Source organism: Stenella coeruleoalba (assembly GCF_951394435.1).
Source record: "Stenella coeruleoalba genome assembly, chromosome: 1".
In the NCBI taxonomy this organism is placed as follows: Eukaryota; Metazoa; Chordata; class Mammalia; order Artiodactyla; family Delphinidae; genus Stenella; species Stenella coeruleoalba.
Window position 1 is genome coordinate 153,494,280 of NC_137169.1, and position 13,149 is coordinate 153,507,428.

Here is a 13,149-nt window from a genome sequence, read left to right on the forward strand (position 1 = left end):
GTGGTGAGAGGAGAGAAGAAACTAGGCAGGGTTAGACTCCTGGGAGCAATCAGCAGTTTTCATGCCAGTTCTTAGAGTTAAGCCTGGACAGAGCTAAGACAGTTCTATTAATGACATGGACAATTATGAAAAATCTCTATATTTCTTTTGAAACACCAATAGTCCACAATAGTAAACAGTTTTGATCATAAAATAATTTGTAAATTAAATGTTTTATTAACAACTGCTCTAGCCTGTTTGCTTAAACAGAGCTCTGATGAGATTCCTAGGTTATGTAATTATGTATTTACCCAATTTATTGTTCTTCCATTTCTCTACTTCCTCTTGTCTTACTTCCTTCTTTAAAGGTCATATGCTTTGACTCACGCTGGCCCATTATATTGATGCCTAACTTACCAATTTAAAAGATAATTTGAAATTTTCTTTTATATAAATGTGAGTGAGATAAGCTCAGCATTCAGCAGGTGTGGCTTTTTGTAATAGGATTCATTAACTTTCTGCTGATTCCCATGTGACCTCTTCAGCAATGATCGTTCAAGTGTCCAATGATCATGAGAAAACTGTACCTTTTAATTTATAAATGCTGACTTTGACAGGAAGAGGCAACATGATTATAAACATGTCATACCTTTTATGCCTTTTAATGTAATGTGTTTGAAATTAATCTGATAATGTAATGTTAAACATGTGTCACCTATGTTGACCCATAGTGTCAACATAATGAAGCATATAAAACTCTCCCTAAGAGTCACAGAGTTTGTTTGTTTATGAGTCTGTCACCAAACAGACTTTAGTAAAGTCTGTTACTACCTCCTACTCATGAAACTATAGCTTGATCTCTGAAGAATTTGATCTTTGAACATAGCAATGTAATGAGAAGAACAAGACTGTTAACTGTACTTACTCTGAAATAAGCAAATAAAAGTGTCTTCAGGGACTTCCCTGGTGGTCCAGTGGGTAAGACTCTGAGCTCCCAAAGCAGGGGGCCTGTGTTCGATCCCTGGTTGGGGAACTAGATCCCACATGCATGCCACAACTAAGAGTTTGCATGCCACAACTAAGAAGTCCACATGCTGCAACTAAAAAAGATCCCACATGCCGCAACTAAAGATCCCACGTGCCGCAACAAAACATCCCATGTGCCACAACAAAGATCCCTCATGCCACAGCTAAGACCCAGCGCAGCCTAAATAAATAAATAATGAATAAATATATTTTTAAAAAAGGTCTTCATACTTTGTAACAATTCCATCTGCTAGAATTGTGTATGTTATGCCATTACCCTTCACTGGAACTACTACAAGTTTTCTAATAACTCTCCCTCCCCCCCAGTCTCTACCTATTTAAGCCATACTTCCACCAGAGCTAGTTATCTTCTAAAACAGAAATCAAATGATGCATTTTCTTTCTTAAAATCCTTTAATGGCTCCTTAGGAAAAAGTCCCAAATTTTCAACATGGCATAAAAGACTTTTACATGGGAACCCAGCCTCTCTCTCCAGCTCATTTTTTGCTATTCCCTTGTACTATCTGTAAGAGGTATACCAAAGTCACTGTATATTTCCTGAATATGCCATGCACTTTTATATTTATGTGCCTTTGAATCTAATGTTCCCTTTGCCTGGACTATTTTTTTCTGCTTTAGCCTTCATTCAAGACTCATGTCCTCTGTGCAATTTCTCTCAGTATCTCTCCTACTCCAAAAGACTTGTCTTTTCTTCTTTAATTCCATGGATGTATATATGTGTGTGTGTGTGTGTGTGTGTGTGTGTGTGTGTGTTTTAACGTCTCTCATAATTAACTAAATTATTTATTTACATTCCTGTCTGACTTTCCCACCAGGCTGTGAGTGTCCAGGGAATAATGATATGTGGTGTATGGCTTGTACTTTATCAATCTTTCTATTTCTGGTACAGACCTGATAGTTAGTAAAAACCTTAACATTTTTTAATAAAACATTAGAAAATACAGATAAACATGAAGAAAAATGTAATCTCCTACAATCTTACCATCAGGGAGAACTGGTGTTAAGATTTTCTATGTATGTAAAGCAAACGATATTTCTTTTAAAAATGGTAGCAGGATATATATTTTATTTCATAATTTCCTTTAAAAAATGAATTGTATACTGTGAATATATTTCCAAGTCATAAAATACTTTAAATCATAATACTTGATAGTTGCATTACATTTCATTGTATGCAATGCCCTTATATTTGTACATTTGAGTTATTTTAATTTTTTAGGATTATAAATGATTGCATGGTGCCCACTGAGTTCTTTTGATAAAATCACAGTAATGAAATGGTCCATCAAAGCACAAGTCTTAGTGGCAGGGACCAAACTTTCAGAAACTTCTGAGATCTACACCCTCTTTCTGTCTGCCCCATTGGTTCTTAGGCCTTAGTACCAGGGGGGAATGGAATAAATATAACAGGGTAACAAGAAAGGAGGGAGAAGAAAATCTGAGATAAGTGGAGGAGATGATTTTGATTGCCTGGAGTGTGGGAGGAGTTTGCTGTATTTTCTTTGGTTTTGTTTTTGGAATAGCTGCAAAGTACATGAAAGAGACTGAGAGTGAGTGAGATTTTTAGAAGGTTTTGTTACAGGTTTTGAACATATTCCAGATTTGGTGTTTTGGGGAGACCACGTTAAAGATTTTAATGCTTTTAATTCCCCTCAGGTTGAAGGACGATCGTTCCTCTAAATGCAGTGCCTTGCTGAGGCTGACTTCGAGAGAGAGAGCTGATGCTGCTTTCCACAATTCCCGCCTATTTTTAAGACAATCAGCATGTATTTTTTCAAATTGTCTTCCAGAAAAAAGTACCAATTTAGATTATCATCAACAGTGGAGGAGTGCTCTTTTCTCTTTGAGTGGACAGATAGATGAATAGGTGGATGGATAGATGTTTATGGACAGATGGACAAACAGAGTATTTCGGAACCAATGAAAAGGAAAGCAAAACACGTTCCTTGCAGGGAGTTAATAATACTTTGATCTGTCTAGAGTTACTGGTTCCATTCCAGGTACTGCTCATCAGGTAGCAAATGAAATAAACTCTGAGCAAGGAATTCTGTTTTATGTAGGTGAGAACAGGATTTATGAGGCAACTTAGAAGTCCATCAGGATAGCAAAACAAAAAAAAAAATCTCAAAATGTTAGTCTGGTGTGTTAGAGAAATATAGATACTTGAGCGAGATAGCTGAAAGAAAGCTTGTTCGGTGGGAGGAAATGAAGCACAGCAAAATTACAAAAGAGATTGAGGAAAGCTGGTAGAGTGAGATGAAAACTTGTCCCTAGCCATTGAGCAACCGCAGGATGATGTCTGTGGTCACAAAATAAATCCACTCTACTTCTGTTTGTAGAAGTTGCTAGATATCAGGGCAGTAATAAAGGTTTTTCATACACAGATTTTAGTGCCTGAAGAGCAGAAAATAAGAGTGGACTGAATAGAGTTTTATTTTAATATTAATAGAACAACAATAATAATAAAGGTAATTAAGTTATTTACATGGTTTGTCTCATCAATATTTGCATAAAATAAAAAGTAGACACTTGAACCAACTATATATAGACCTATACATGGAATTATATATAGACCTTGACCAAAGATTATGAAACATTTGATGGTTTGTATGTGTCTAGAATATTTATTTTATAGAAAGTAAAAATTCTGGGTGACATTTGATTTCTGTTTTTACGAAGACTACATGAGAACAAAGATAGCGATCTGTGAGTGAGGAAGTATGAAAAAGAAGCAGCATAATAGTAGAATTAAAAGACCTAGGGACCGGCACATATATACAATGGAATATTTCTCAGCCATGAAAGAAACGAAACTGAGTTATTTATAGTGAGGTGGATGGATCTAGAGACTGTCATACAGAGTGAAGTAAGTCAGAAAGAGAAAAACAAATACCGTATGCTAACACATATATATGGAATCTAAAAAAAAAACAGATGGTCCTGAAGAACCTAGGGGCAGGACAGGAATAAAGACGCAGACGTAGAGAATGGACTTGAGGACACGGGGAGCAGTAATTATAAGCTGGAGAGAAGTGAGAGAGAGGCATGGACTTATATACACTACCAAATGTAAAATAGATAGCTAGTGGGAAGCAGCTGCATAGCACAGGGGGATCAGCTCGGGGCTTTATGACCTCCTAGAGGGGTGGGATAGGGAGGGTGGGAGGGAGACGCAAGAGGGAGGGGATATGGGGATATATGTATATGTATAGCTGATTCACTTTGTTATACGGCAGAAACTAACACAACATTGTAAAGCAATTATACTCCAATAAAGATGTTAATAAATAAATAAATAATAAAAATAAAACAAGTAGGAAAAAAAAAAAAGATCTAGGGACCTAGTTTTAGCCCATGATGAAGCAAACAAGATGCAGAGAGGGTAGGATTTCTTGGGCTTCCAGCTGGTTGCAGCCTCTCCTCCTCTTCACTGTCTTCTGCTCTTTCTGTCCAACTGAGCTGAGTGAAGAGTGAGCTCTGAGGGGAAAGATCCTAGGGAGAAGGGGCAGAAAGCACCATCTAGGGCCAATTTGGTATCAGGACTATATTGAGCCTATAAATCTGTGACAGAATTATCATCTATAGAAGTGAGACACAACCTCTCATAGAATCAAGGTCAAGCAGTTTCAAAGGCAATGACTTGAATACTAGGGGAGAGGGCACAATTAACGACAGTAAGTCATAAAATGCACAACTCTCCTTACCCTGATGTTTTGAATGACTTTACCCTCTAAATAGCTCTTAATGGAGAATTTTGCTGGGTCAAACAAACATAGGGAGAATGGAGTGGGGTTGCTTGTCAGCAGGGGAGACAAAAGAAATGCTTCAATATTGCCCTAAAATACATCTTCAAAGTGTGTGCCGGAACAATGAACACATACTTCAACAGAAGGCTGCAGCTAAGGCTGGAATGCTTAATAGTCCTTTCAGCTAAAACTCTTAAACTTCAGCCAAAAAGTGAGGGCTTAGTAGCTGTAGTTGTCACTGAAATCTCTGGTCATTTTCATCATACCTGTAAACATTGAAAATAGTCACCTCAGAAGCAGCATTTCTGAATACCAAGGATCTGAATACCTACATATCTTAAGGACATATGTGCAGGATAGATGGCCTTTCTTTTGACTTCTCTGGCTTGTCGCTTTGGGAAGAAAACACACCTCACTCTAACACAAAGTAAGGCAGCTTGTGTGGCAGTTTTTTCCGCTAGGTCAACTTGTTAGAATTGGAAAACTGTAAAACTCCTTCCAGCCTGAAAAGTAGAGATTGTTTTTCAAATTAGTCCTTCAAAGGACTGCATTCCTTATGATTCCATTCTGATGAAAAATATTGTCTTTCTTTTAATTGCCCATAACTTCTAAGAGCATGATCCCCATTTTGTTCTGAAAGCAAACTCATGCACACAAAATATTTTAGTGTGTTTGACAGTATAAGGCACTGGGATAACCTTCATAAAAGGAAAGGGAGCAGGACCCAAAGATAAGAAAATCTTTAGACTCATGAAGTTAAAAACCTTCTATGGGGAATACACTCTGCATATCTATAACTTTCACAGAATGCAGTCTGTGAGAAAGGCAAGCAAAGCTCTGTGTGCGTTGCAGGGGAAGGGGAGGTAATGACCATTGCAGGGGAAGGGGTTGGGAGCAGTGTTTCCCACGAGAAGGAAGATAACTAAGCCAATACATTCATTTTGCTAAATATCCAGATTAACGTTCTTGAAAAACTGTTTTAACATCTTTTTCCACTCTTCAATAGCTCAACTTTCACCAATTTATGACCATGGTTTACAGTTTCTTTCACCTTTAGTTGCTGAGTAAGATTCTTTCATTGATCTATTGGCTCCTTCTGACCTTTTGGACTTGACATGTCTTCAAAGAACAGAAATCAACTGGTTAATCACAGAATCAGATAATCACTATACTAGAGCAAAGACAAATTCTAAGGGTAATCTTTCACTAGACAAGGCACCATTGGGAAAAAAATACGTTCACTATATTCTTTGGACTTCGAGTAAAGGTTCTCAGCTCCATTTCTTTTTTTCCCCTGGGGCCCAGAGAGAGTCTTTAATGTAGTAGACAGTATAAAGGATTAGGATCAGTCCATGGGGAGGAAGAGTATGGGAAAGGTGGGGGAAAAAATGCAAGGGGGCTTCCCTGGTGGAGCAGTGGTTGAGAGTCCGCCTGCCCATGCAGGGGACACAGGTTCGTGCCCTGGTCCGGGAAGATCCCACATGCCGCGGAGCGGCTAGACCCGTGAGCCATGGCCACTGAGCCTGCGCGTCCGGAGCCTGTGCTCCGCAACAGGAGAGGCCACAACAGTGAAGATGCAAGGAAGTAGATGGGTAAGAAAATAATTTTGTCCTTTATGTATTGAATTTAACCTTCTTGAATTGCTCTATTTAATCAATGTTTTTTTTTCGTAATTTCCTCAATATTCAGACTTCCATCCAATATGAAATTTCTTTTACCTTCATATCATTAAGAAGAGTTTTTCATTCCTCTCATTCATTCATCCATCAAATACTAACTAAATAATGACATTAAGCAATGTTAGGTATGGTTCCAGCCATAAGAGTCTATATCCTAGTTGGAGTAGATATTTAATAAAGAGTTTACCTTTATTTACCAAAAACAAATAAAGTGTGTAAGTTCAGATACTGATAAATAATACAAAAAAACAAAAAACAGGGAAAAGATGAGGCCAGGCAGGTAGACAGGCTCAGTTCCTGTAGGGCCTTTGGTAAGGAGTTTGGATTTTATTTTTTTTGTAATGGGAAACCACTGGAAGGTTTTAAGCAAACAGTGATAATTATCACACTAATGATTTAAAAGTGGCTGCTGTGTAACTGCCTGTGGATAAGAGTAGAAGCTGGGAGACCACTTAGGAGGAAATCAGGACTATGGATGAAGGATGTTGATGGCCTGGACTAGGATGTTAGCAATGGCCAGAATTGAAATATATCTTGGATATAGAGCCACCAAGGCTTACTGGTAGAGTGAAAGAGGAATGGGGTTTGCATAAAATGAAAAAAAGAACATGATTCCTAGGCATGGACCTGAGCAATAAGGTAAATAGAATTCCTTTGCAGAGGAATTTTAGTTGCTTGTTAATACACGTGTATTAATTCATGTCTTCTATTTTTCTAGCACATGTATGTATGCATGCACAGATAATGACGTGTTTACATGATGAAGAGTTCAAGTGTTATTCGGGGAGAAATCTGTGGATGATACCCATTTTTATGCCTTCCAAAATCATATATCCAATCACATATTTGTTATCTCCCCTTGGACTTCTAAGACATTTTAAGATATATCACTGCTGCCACCCTAGTCCAAGTCTTGGACAAACACAACAGCCTCTTAACTGGTGTATCTGGTCTTCTTACAATTTTCCCAACTCTTCTCTACATAACAGCCTAAGGAATCTTAAAATCGCAGCTTGCTTTCCTACCTAAGATCTTCCAATGGTTTTCCATTGTGTCTAGGATAAAATCTGTCTGCCTTGCCCTCTAAGATCCTAGGATCTCTGGCTATTTCATTCTCCCCAGCCTCAGCAGCTACTCTTCTCCACTCTCATTCTTTCTGCCTTTCTGTCTGCTCCAACAAAGTGCCCAGCCCATTATCTATCGCCTCAGTGTTTCTCTTCGGACAGTCGTTCATCTACCCAAGATGCTCTTTCTGTAGCCCTTCGCATGGTTCCTTCCTTCTCATCATTCAGGTCGTATGCCTCCCCCTCAGAAAGGCTGCCCCTGAGCACACTCTAAATGGACACCCGTTAAGACACTACCGCATTACCCTGCTTGCATTTCTTTCATAGTGCTTAGGTCTCACCGAATTTATTTATTCGTTTTCTTCTCCATTGTCTTTCTCCTCCCTGAATGTTCACCACTGTATCCCTAGTACCTAAAGCAATGTTAGCACATAGCTGGCACCCAATAAGATTTTGTTGAATACATGAATTCTCCTTTTATGTAAAATTTAGAAAGGAAAAAACTGGACTGAAGCCTGGTATGAAGTAATAAGAAATGATGACACATGTCACATGCATTGGCCAACAAGACATGTGGTAACCTTCCTTAGCATTTTGAAATTTAGAACAAGAAAAGTTAGAACTATCATCGTACTTTGGGGAAAACACAAGAAAGAAGGCAAAACAAAAGTCAGAATTAGTACAAACTGTATAACTCTATGTGCGATATAAAATATACTGATCTATATACAACCCAGAACAGTGTCTGGCACATATTAGGCCCTTAATAAATTTTTGTTGAGTAAATGAATGAATGAGCTAAAGGCCTGCAAATCATTAGACCAAAAGCAAAACCAAAATGATTAAACTTTAACTAATGGGGATATTTTTACTCCAAAATAGGAGTTCTGCTAAGGGAGGGGAAATACAGTTTAGCTGATGCAGCCCCACATTAAGCAGAGCTAGCTTTCATATAATAACGACAGAGCAGAGGAGAGCCCCCTCCTACATCTTGCTAAATGTGGGCCATCTCAGCCCCTTCATCTCACCGGCTCTGTGAGAGAGGAGGCCTAACTTCACCACCCTAGGACCAGCTCCACTGCGCCAGCCAAATAAGGTGACTAAACAGGTTTTACTCCCAAGTACTCAGATAACTAGTGAACATTCAACATGATAGTTTTGCATTAACTTCATGTTTCTTGACCCTTTTATTCTTATTAGACAGTATAAACTGAGTTATTAACCAAAGTGGGGCAAATGTTTTGATTAAAATGACTATTTACACTAATAATCTGTTTTTAAAGAGTAGCCAATTTGGGGATTAATCAAATTCGATTTGCTTTATTTTCTATTTTAAAAATGCTGTACTGAAAAAGCAGGGGAAAACAGACACTTTTGTATTTAATGGAAATAAAATCGCTTTTCTAGAAAAGAGCAAACTAAACTAATACCACATTTTAAAAAGGTGTATTTAAATATCAGAAAAGTTTCAAAAGAAAGTGAACAATCCTTACAAATGATTAGTAATAATCATTAAAATACGTGAAATAGGTAAGGAAGATTAGAGGTACAAACTTCCACTTACAAGATAAATGAACTGTACATCGTGAGGAATATAGTCAATAATTATATAGTATCTCTGTATGACAACAAACACGTGGTCAAAAAGTACAAACTTACAGTTATAATGTAAATAAGCACTAAGGGTGTAATGTACAACATGTAATTAATACTGTTATATATTATATATGAAAGTTAAGAAAGTAAATCCTAAGAGTTCTCATCACAGAAGATCTTTTTCTTTTATTTTGTTATCTGTATGAGATGAGGGATAATGTTCACTAAACTTATTGCAGCAATCATCTCATGATGTATATAAGTCAAATCATTATGCTGTACACTTTAAACTTATACAGTGTTGTATGTCAATTATACCTCAATAAAACTGGAAGAAAAAAATTAAAGAAGTTAATCTCTGATAAACAAATAAAAAAGAGTAATGATAATTAATATAATACTGCTAACAGGAATAATATATCCAAAGAGATTCTTACCAAGCCACCACCAATGACAGCTATGTTTTTCCTTTGAATATCAGAAGAATCCATCACTGCCAAAGTGGTTTCCATAATTTTTGCTGGTCTTGTCACGGAGAAGACTGTCTCCTACACACTGATTTCCTCCGGTCTTTGCCCAAAGCCCTGCAATTGTGAGCCAGCAGCATTATTTGAGCAAGGCTAATTTTCCTTGAACTTAGAAGGTAGCATTTAACCCGTTAGTTGCCCAAAGGACAATCAGCTCAACTTTAGGAAAAAAGGGAATTCATTGCAATAATCAAAATTTGAAAAATCCAGACAAGTGAAGCTACTCACTATCTTATGTGTAAAACAGAATTTTTAAAGCACAGTTTTACAGCTTTTCTTCTTCCTTTTCTAAACTGTGTATTCTTACTTTCATTTTCATCCATGACTAACCATGAATGATACTTCCCTGGTCTCATGTCCCAGAGCATCTTACACTTTTCTTAGGAAGATGGCATGGTTTCATAATTGATCTGTGGATTATTCTTGTTATTAAGACTGGTCAGGAATTTCAGCTAAATGGTCCTCATGGATTGTCTTTTTTTGCATCAAATGCTAGAAACATTAGAATCTAATTTGTGCATTAACTCTAGGGGAGATGGTTAATATTATGCTTTTTATAAATTCACTCATGGTTTCATATTATCTTTCCATTTCTTTGTCTTCTTTAACCCCATTTTAAAAGCATATTTTAAATTTTTTGTGCATATTTTTGAATTGAGGGTTTCTTTAAAATGGAGCATGATGTGTAAAATAAAGTAAGAACATAAATGAAGATGCTTTCTCCCTGGTGAGGGCAGACAGACTTCAGAACGGTTTTTCCCTGGTGAGGAACTAGAGTTAGACATCATTCAATAGTGACCCTTGTGGATAAGTATGGTTAGAGTTGCTAGAAGAAGTTGTTAGGAATTTTTATTTATTTATTTACAATAGGTAATATTACATTCACATGGTATGAAATACAAGAGGCACAAAAGGGTATACAGTGAATAGTCATTTTTCTTCTAATCCTGTCCCTTGGCCACCTATTTCTCCTGCCCAGAGACATCCACTGTTTTGGTGTCTGGGTTTCCCTACTCTTCTGTAAACAGCACTCTCTTTCTCTCTCTCTCTCTCTCTCTCTCTCTCCCTCCTCCTCCCTTCCTTTTCATAAATAGTGGCCAATTTTACATACTTTTCCACGCTCTATTTTTTCATTTACAACATAACCTCAAGAATTCCAACATACAGAGAACAGTTTCATTTGTTTTTTAAAATTGTGGACTGTAACACAAAAAACTAAAGTATATAAAACACAAGTGTAGAGTACAATAACTTATTGTAAAGCAAGCACCCATGTATTCACTACTCAGGCTACAAAAAATCATTGCCAGAACCCCAAAAGTCTACATGTGTTCCCTGCTGATCACCACCCTCTTCACAGAGGTAACCACCATTCATACAAGTATCCTTAAAATACTTTAGGTTTGCACTTTTGCATCATTTTAAACTTTACTGTAAATGAATTTATGTTGGGTTTTTTTCTTTGAAATTTGCTTTTTTTCTCAATATTATGCTTCTTAAGATCCATCTGTGTTATTCCATGGAGTTCTAGTTCACTCGTTTTCATGTATCCATTCTACTGCTGATGGATATTTGGGTGTTTCCAATTTTTTAATATTTTGAATAATGCTGCTGCTTGACCAACCTTGTATATACGATGTAGTGCACATACATATGAGTATGTATAGGGATTACATACTGGTTATGCATATTTTTAACTTTCCAAAATAAACCACAGTTATGTTCCAAAGTATTATACTAACTTTTACTTGACACAGTGTATAGAAATGTCTCTTCTGCTACATCCTCATCAGCATGTACTTCGTTAGTACATCTAGTTTTTGCTGGTCTGGTGGGTGTGTACTGTATCTCACTGTCATTTTAATTTGCATTCTTTGATTATTAATGAAGTTGGGCACCTTTTCTCCTGTTCATTCACATTTGCTTTTCTTCCTCTGTATAGTGTTCATTTTTCTTTTGGGTAGTCTTTTTTTTTTAACTGACACTGGATATGAGTTTTATTCTTTTTATCTATTACAAATAACTTCTTCTACTCTGTAGCTTGCCTTTTTGCTTTCTTAATGATGTGTTTTGATGGAAAGATATTCTGAATTTTAACATATCAAATATTATCAACCTTTTCCCTTATGGGTTTGTTTTGATGGTTATTTATTTGGGGGGAGTAGGTACTCATGTTATCTAATTTCCATACAAGCATTTTAAACTGAGTGCTCAAAATTCTTCTTGAAAATTAAAAAAAAAAAAAACTGCAGGAGGGAGATCAAGATGGCAGAATAGAAGGATGTGGAACTCACCTCCTCCCACAAATACATCAGAAATACATCTACATGTGGAACAATTCTCACAGAATACCTACTGAATGTTGACAGAAGATCTCATACAACCAAAGCTTCAAGAGAGATTACCATGTAATCAAGTAGAATGAAAGGGGGAGAAAAAGGAATTGGTAGGGGACCCGCATCCCTGGGAGGGAGCTGTGAAAGAAGAGAATTTCCCAGGAGCACCCTTCAACAGCTGAGATAACAGCCAGGATACATAGGGAGCTTCAGAGGCTCAGAGGAGAGTGCAGCAGCAGAACTGTGGCAGGCAGAACAGAGTGAGACCAGCACAGACAGTCCTGGTCACCTCCCAGCACTCCCCAGACTGAAATGCATGTCTGCTGGTGTGCAGGAGCTGGCTACTGAAATTTGGGCTTCAGCAGACAGACTTGGGGAGGGGATTGGGGTTGGCTCCATGGAGACAGCCTGAGGGGGCTGGAGTGTGATCTGAGCAGCAACCACAGGTGTACTCAGGACTGGTCCTGGTCCACCATAGAAGCCCCATTATTAACACAAGCATGAAGGGGGGACACTGCCCTGCCACAGCAGCTTCATTCTCAGCATGCTCACAGTGAGCATGGCTCCACCTCTACAAACTCTAGGAGTGTGCAAGCAACAGTGGGTTGTCCACATGCAGAGGCAGAGCTGAAATCTGAGCCAATCCCCAGGGGCTGCATGACTTAGAAAGAAGGGCTGAAATCTGAGCCATGTGTCAGCAGCTGTGTGATCCACAGATTTATGCCACCAGTGGCAGCTTTGTGAACTCAGTGCCTGCTGGACATTCAAGTGGATTACTGGTGCTCCCGAAACTGGGGTGGGTCCAGTGATAGCAGTTGCAGTCTTTGCAGGTGGGCACATGGAGAGGCAGAGCTGGGGACTGGACTGATTCCATAGCTCCATGGCAGGTATAAGTGCACAACTGTGGTTGTCCCGATGCCTAACTTCAGCAAATCTGCACTGATGAATCTGCACTGGTGGCTTTGTGATCACAGTGTCTGAAGAACACCCAGGCCAATCACCTGCATTCCCATGGTTGAGGTGGGGCTGAGGGCAGTGTCAAAAACCATGTACTTTGTGAGCCCGCACAATGGCTGACAGACACCACAGAGTGCACAGAGTGCACTTCCTAGTGGACGGCTCCTAGGGAGGAGTGGCTCCTCTTCAGGCAAAAGTGCTCCAGTCCCACCTACCTC

At 38.3% G+C, this 13,149-nt stretch overlaps 1 protein-coding gene across 1 annotated transcript in view; it reads right to left on the reverse strand.

The window, feature by feature from the left end:
- The window catches only part of KMO (kynurenine 3-monooxygenase), a gene marked incomplete at both ends in the record, with an annotated part of 54,013 nt that extends 44,411 nt beyond the window's left edge, over nt 1-9,602 (reverse strand). The window contains one exon of the mRNA XM_079941645.1: nt 9,549-9,602. Coding sequence (XP_079797771.1) covers nt 9,549-9,602 — 54 coding nt within the window. The remainder of the gene's footprint in view (nt 1-9,548) is intronic.
- Nucleotides 9,603-13,149: the final 3,547 nt, after the last annotated feature.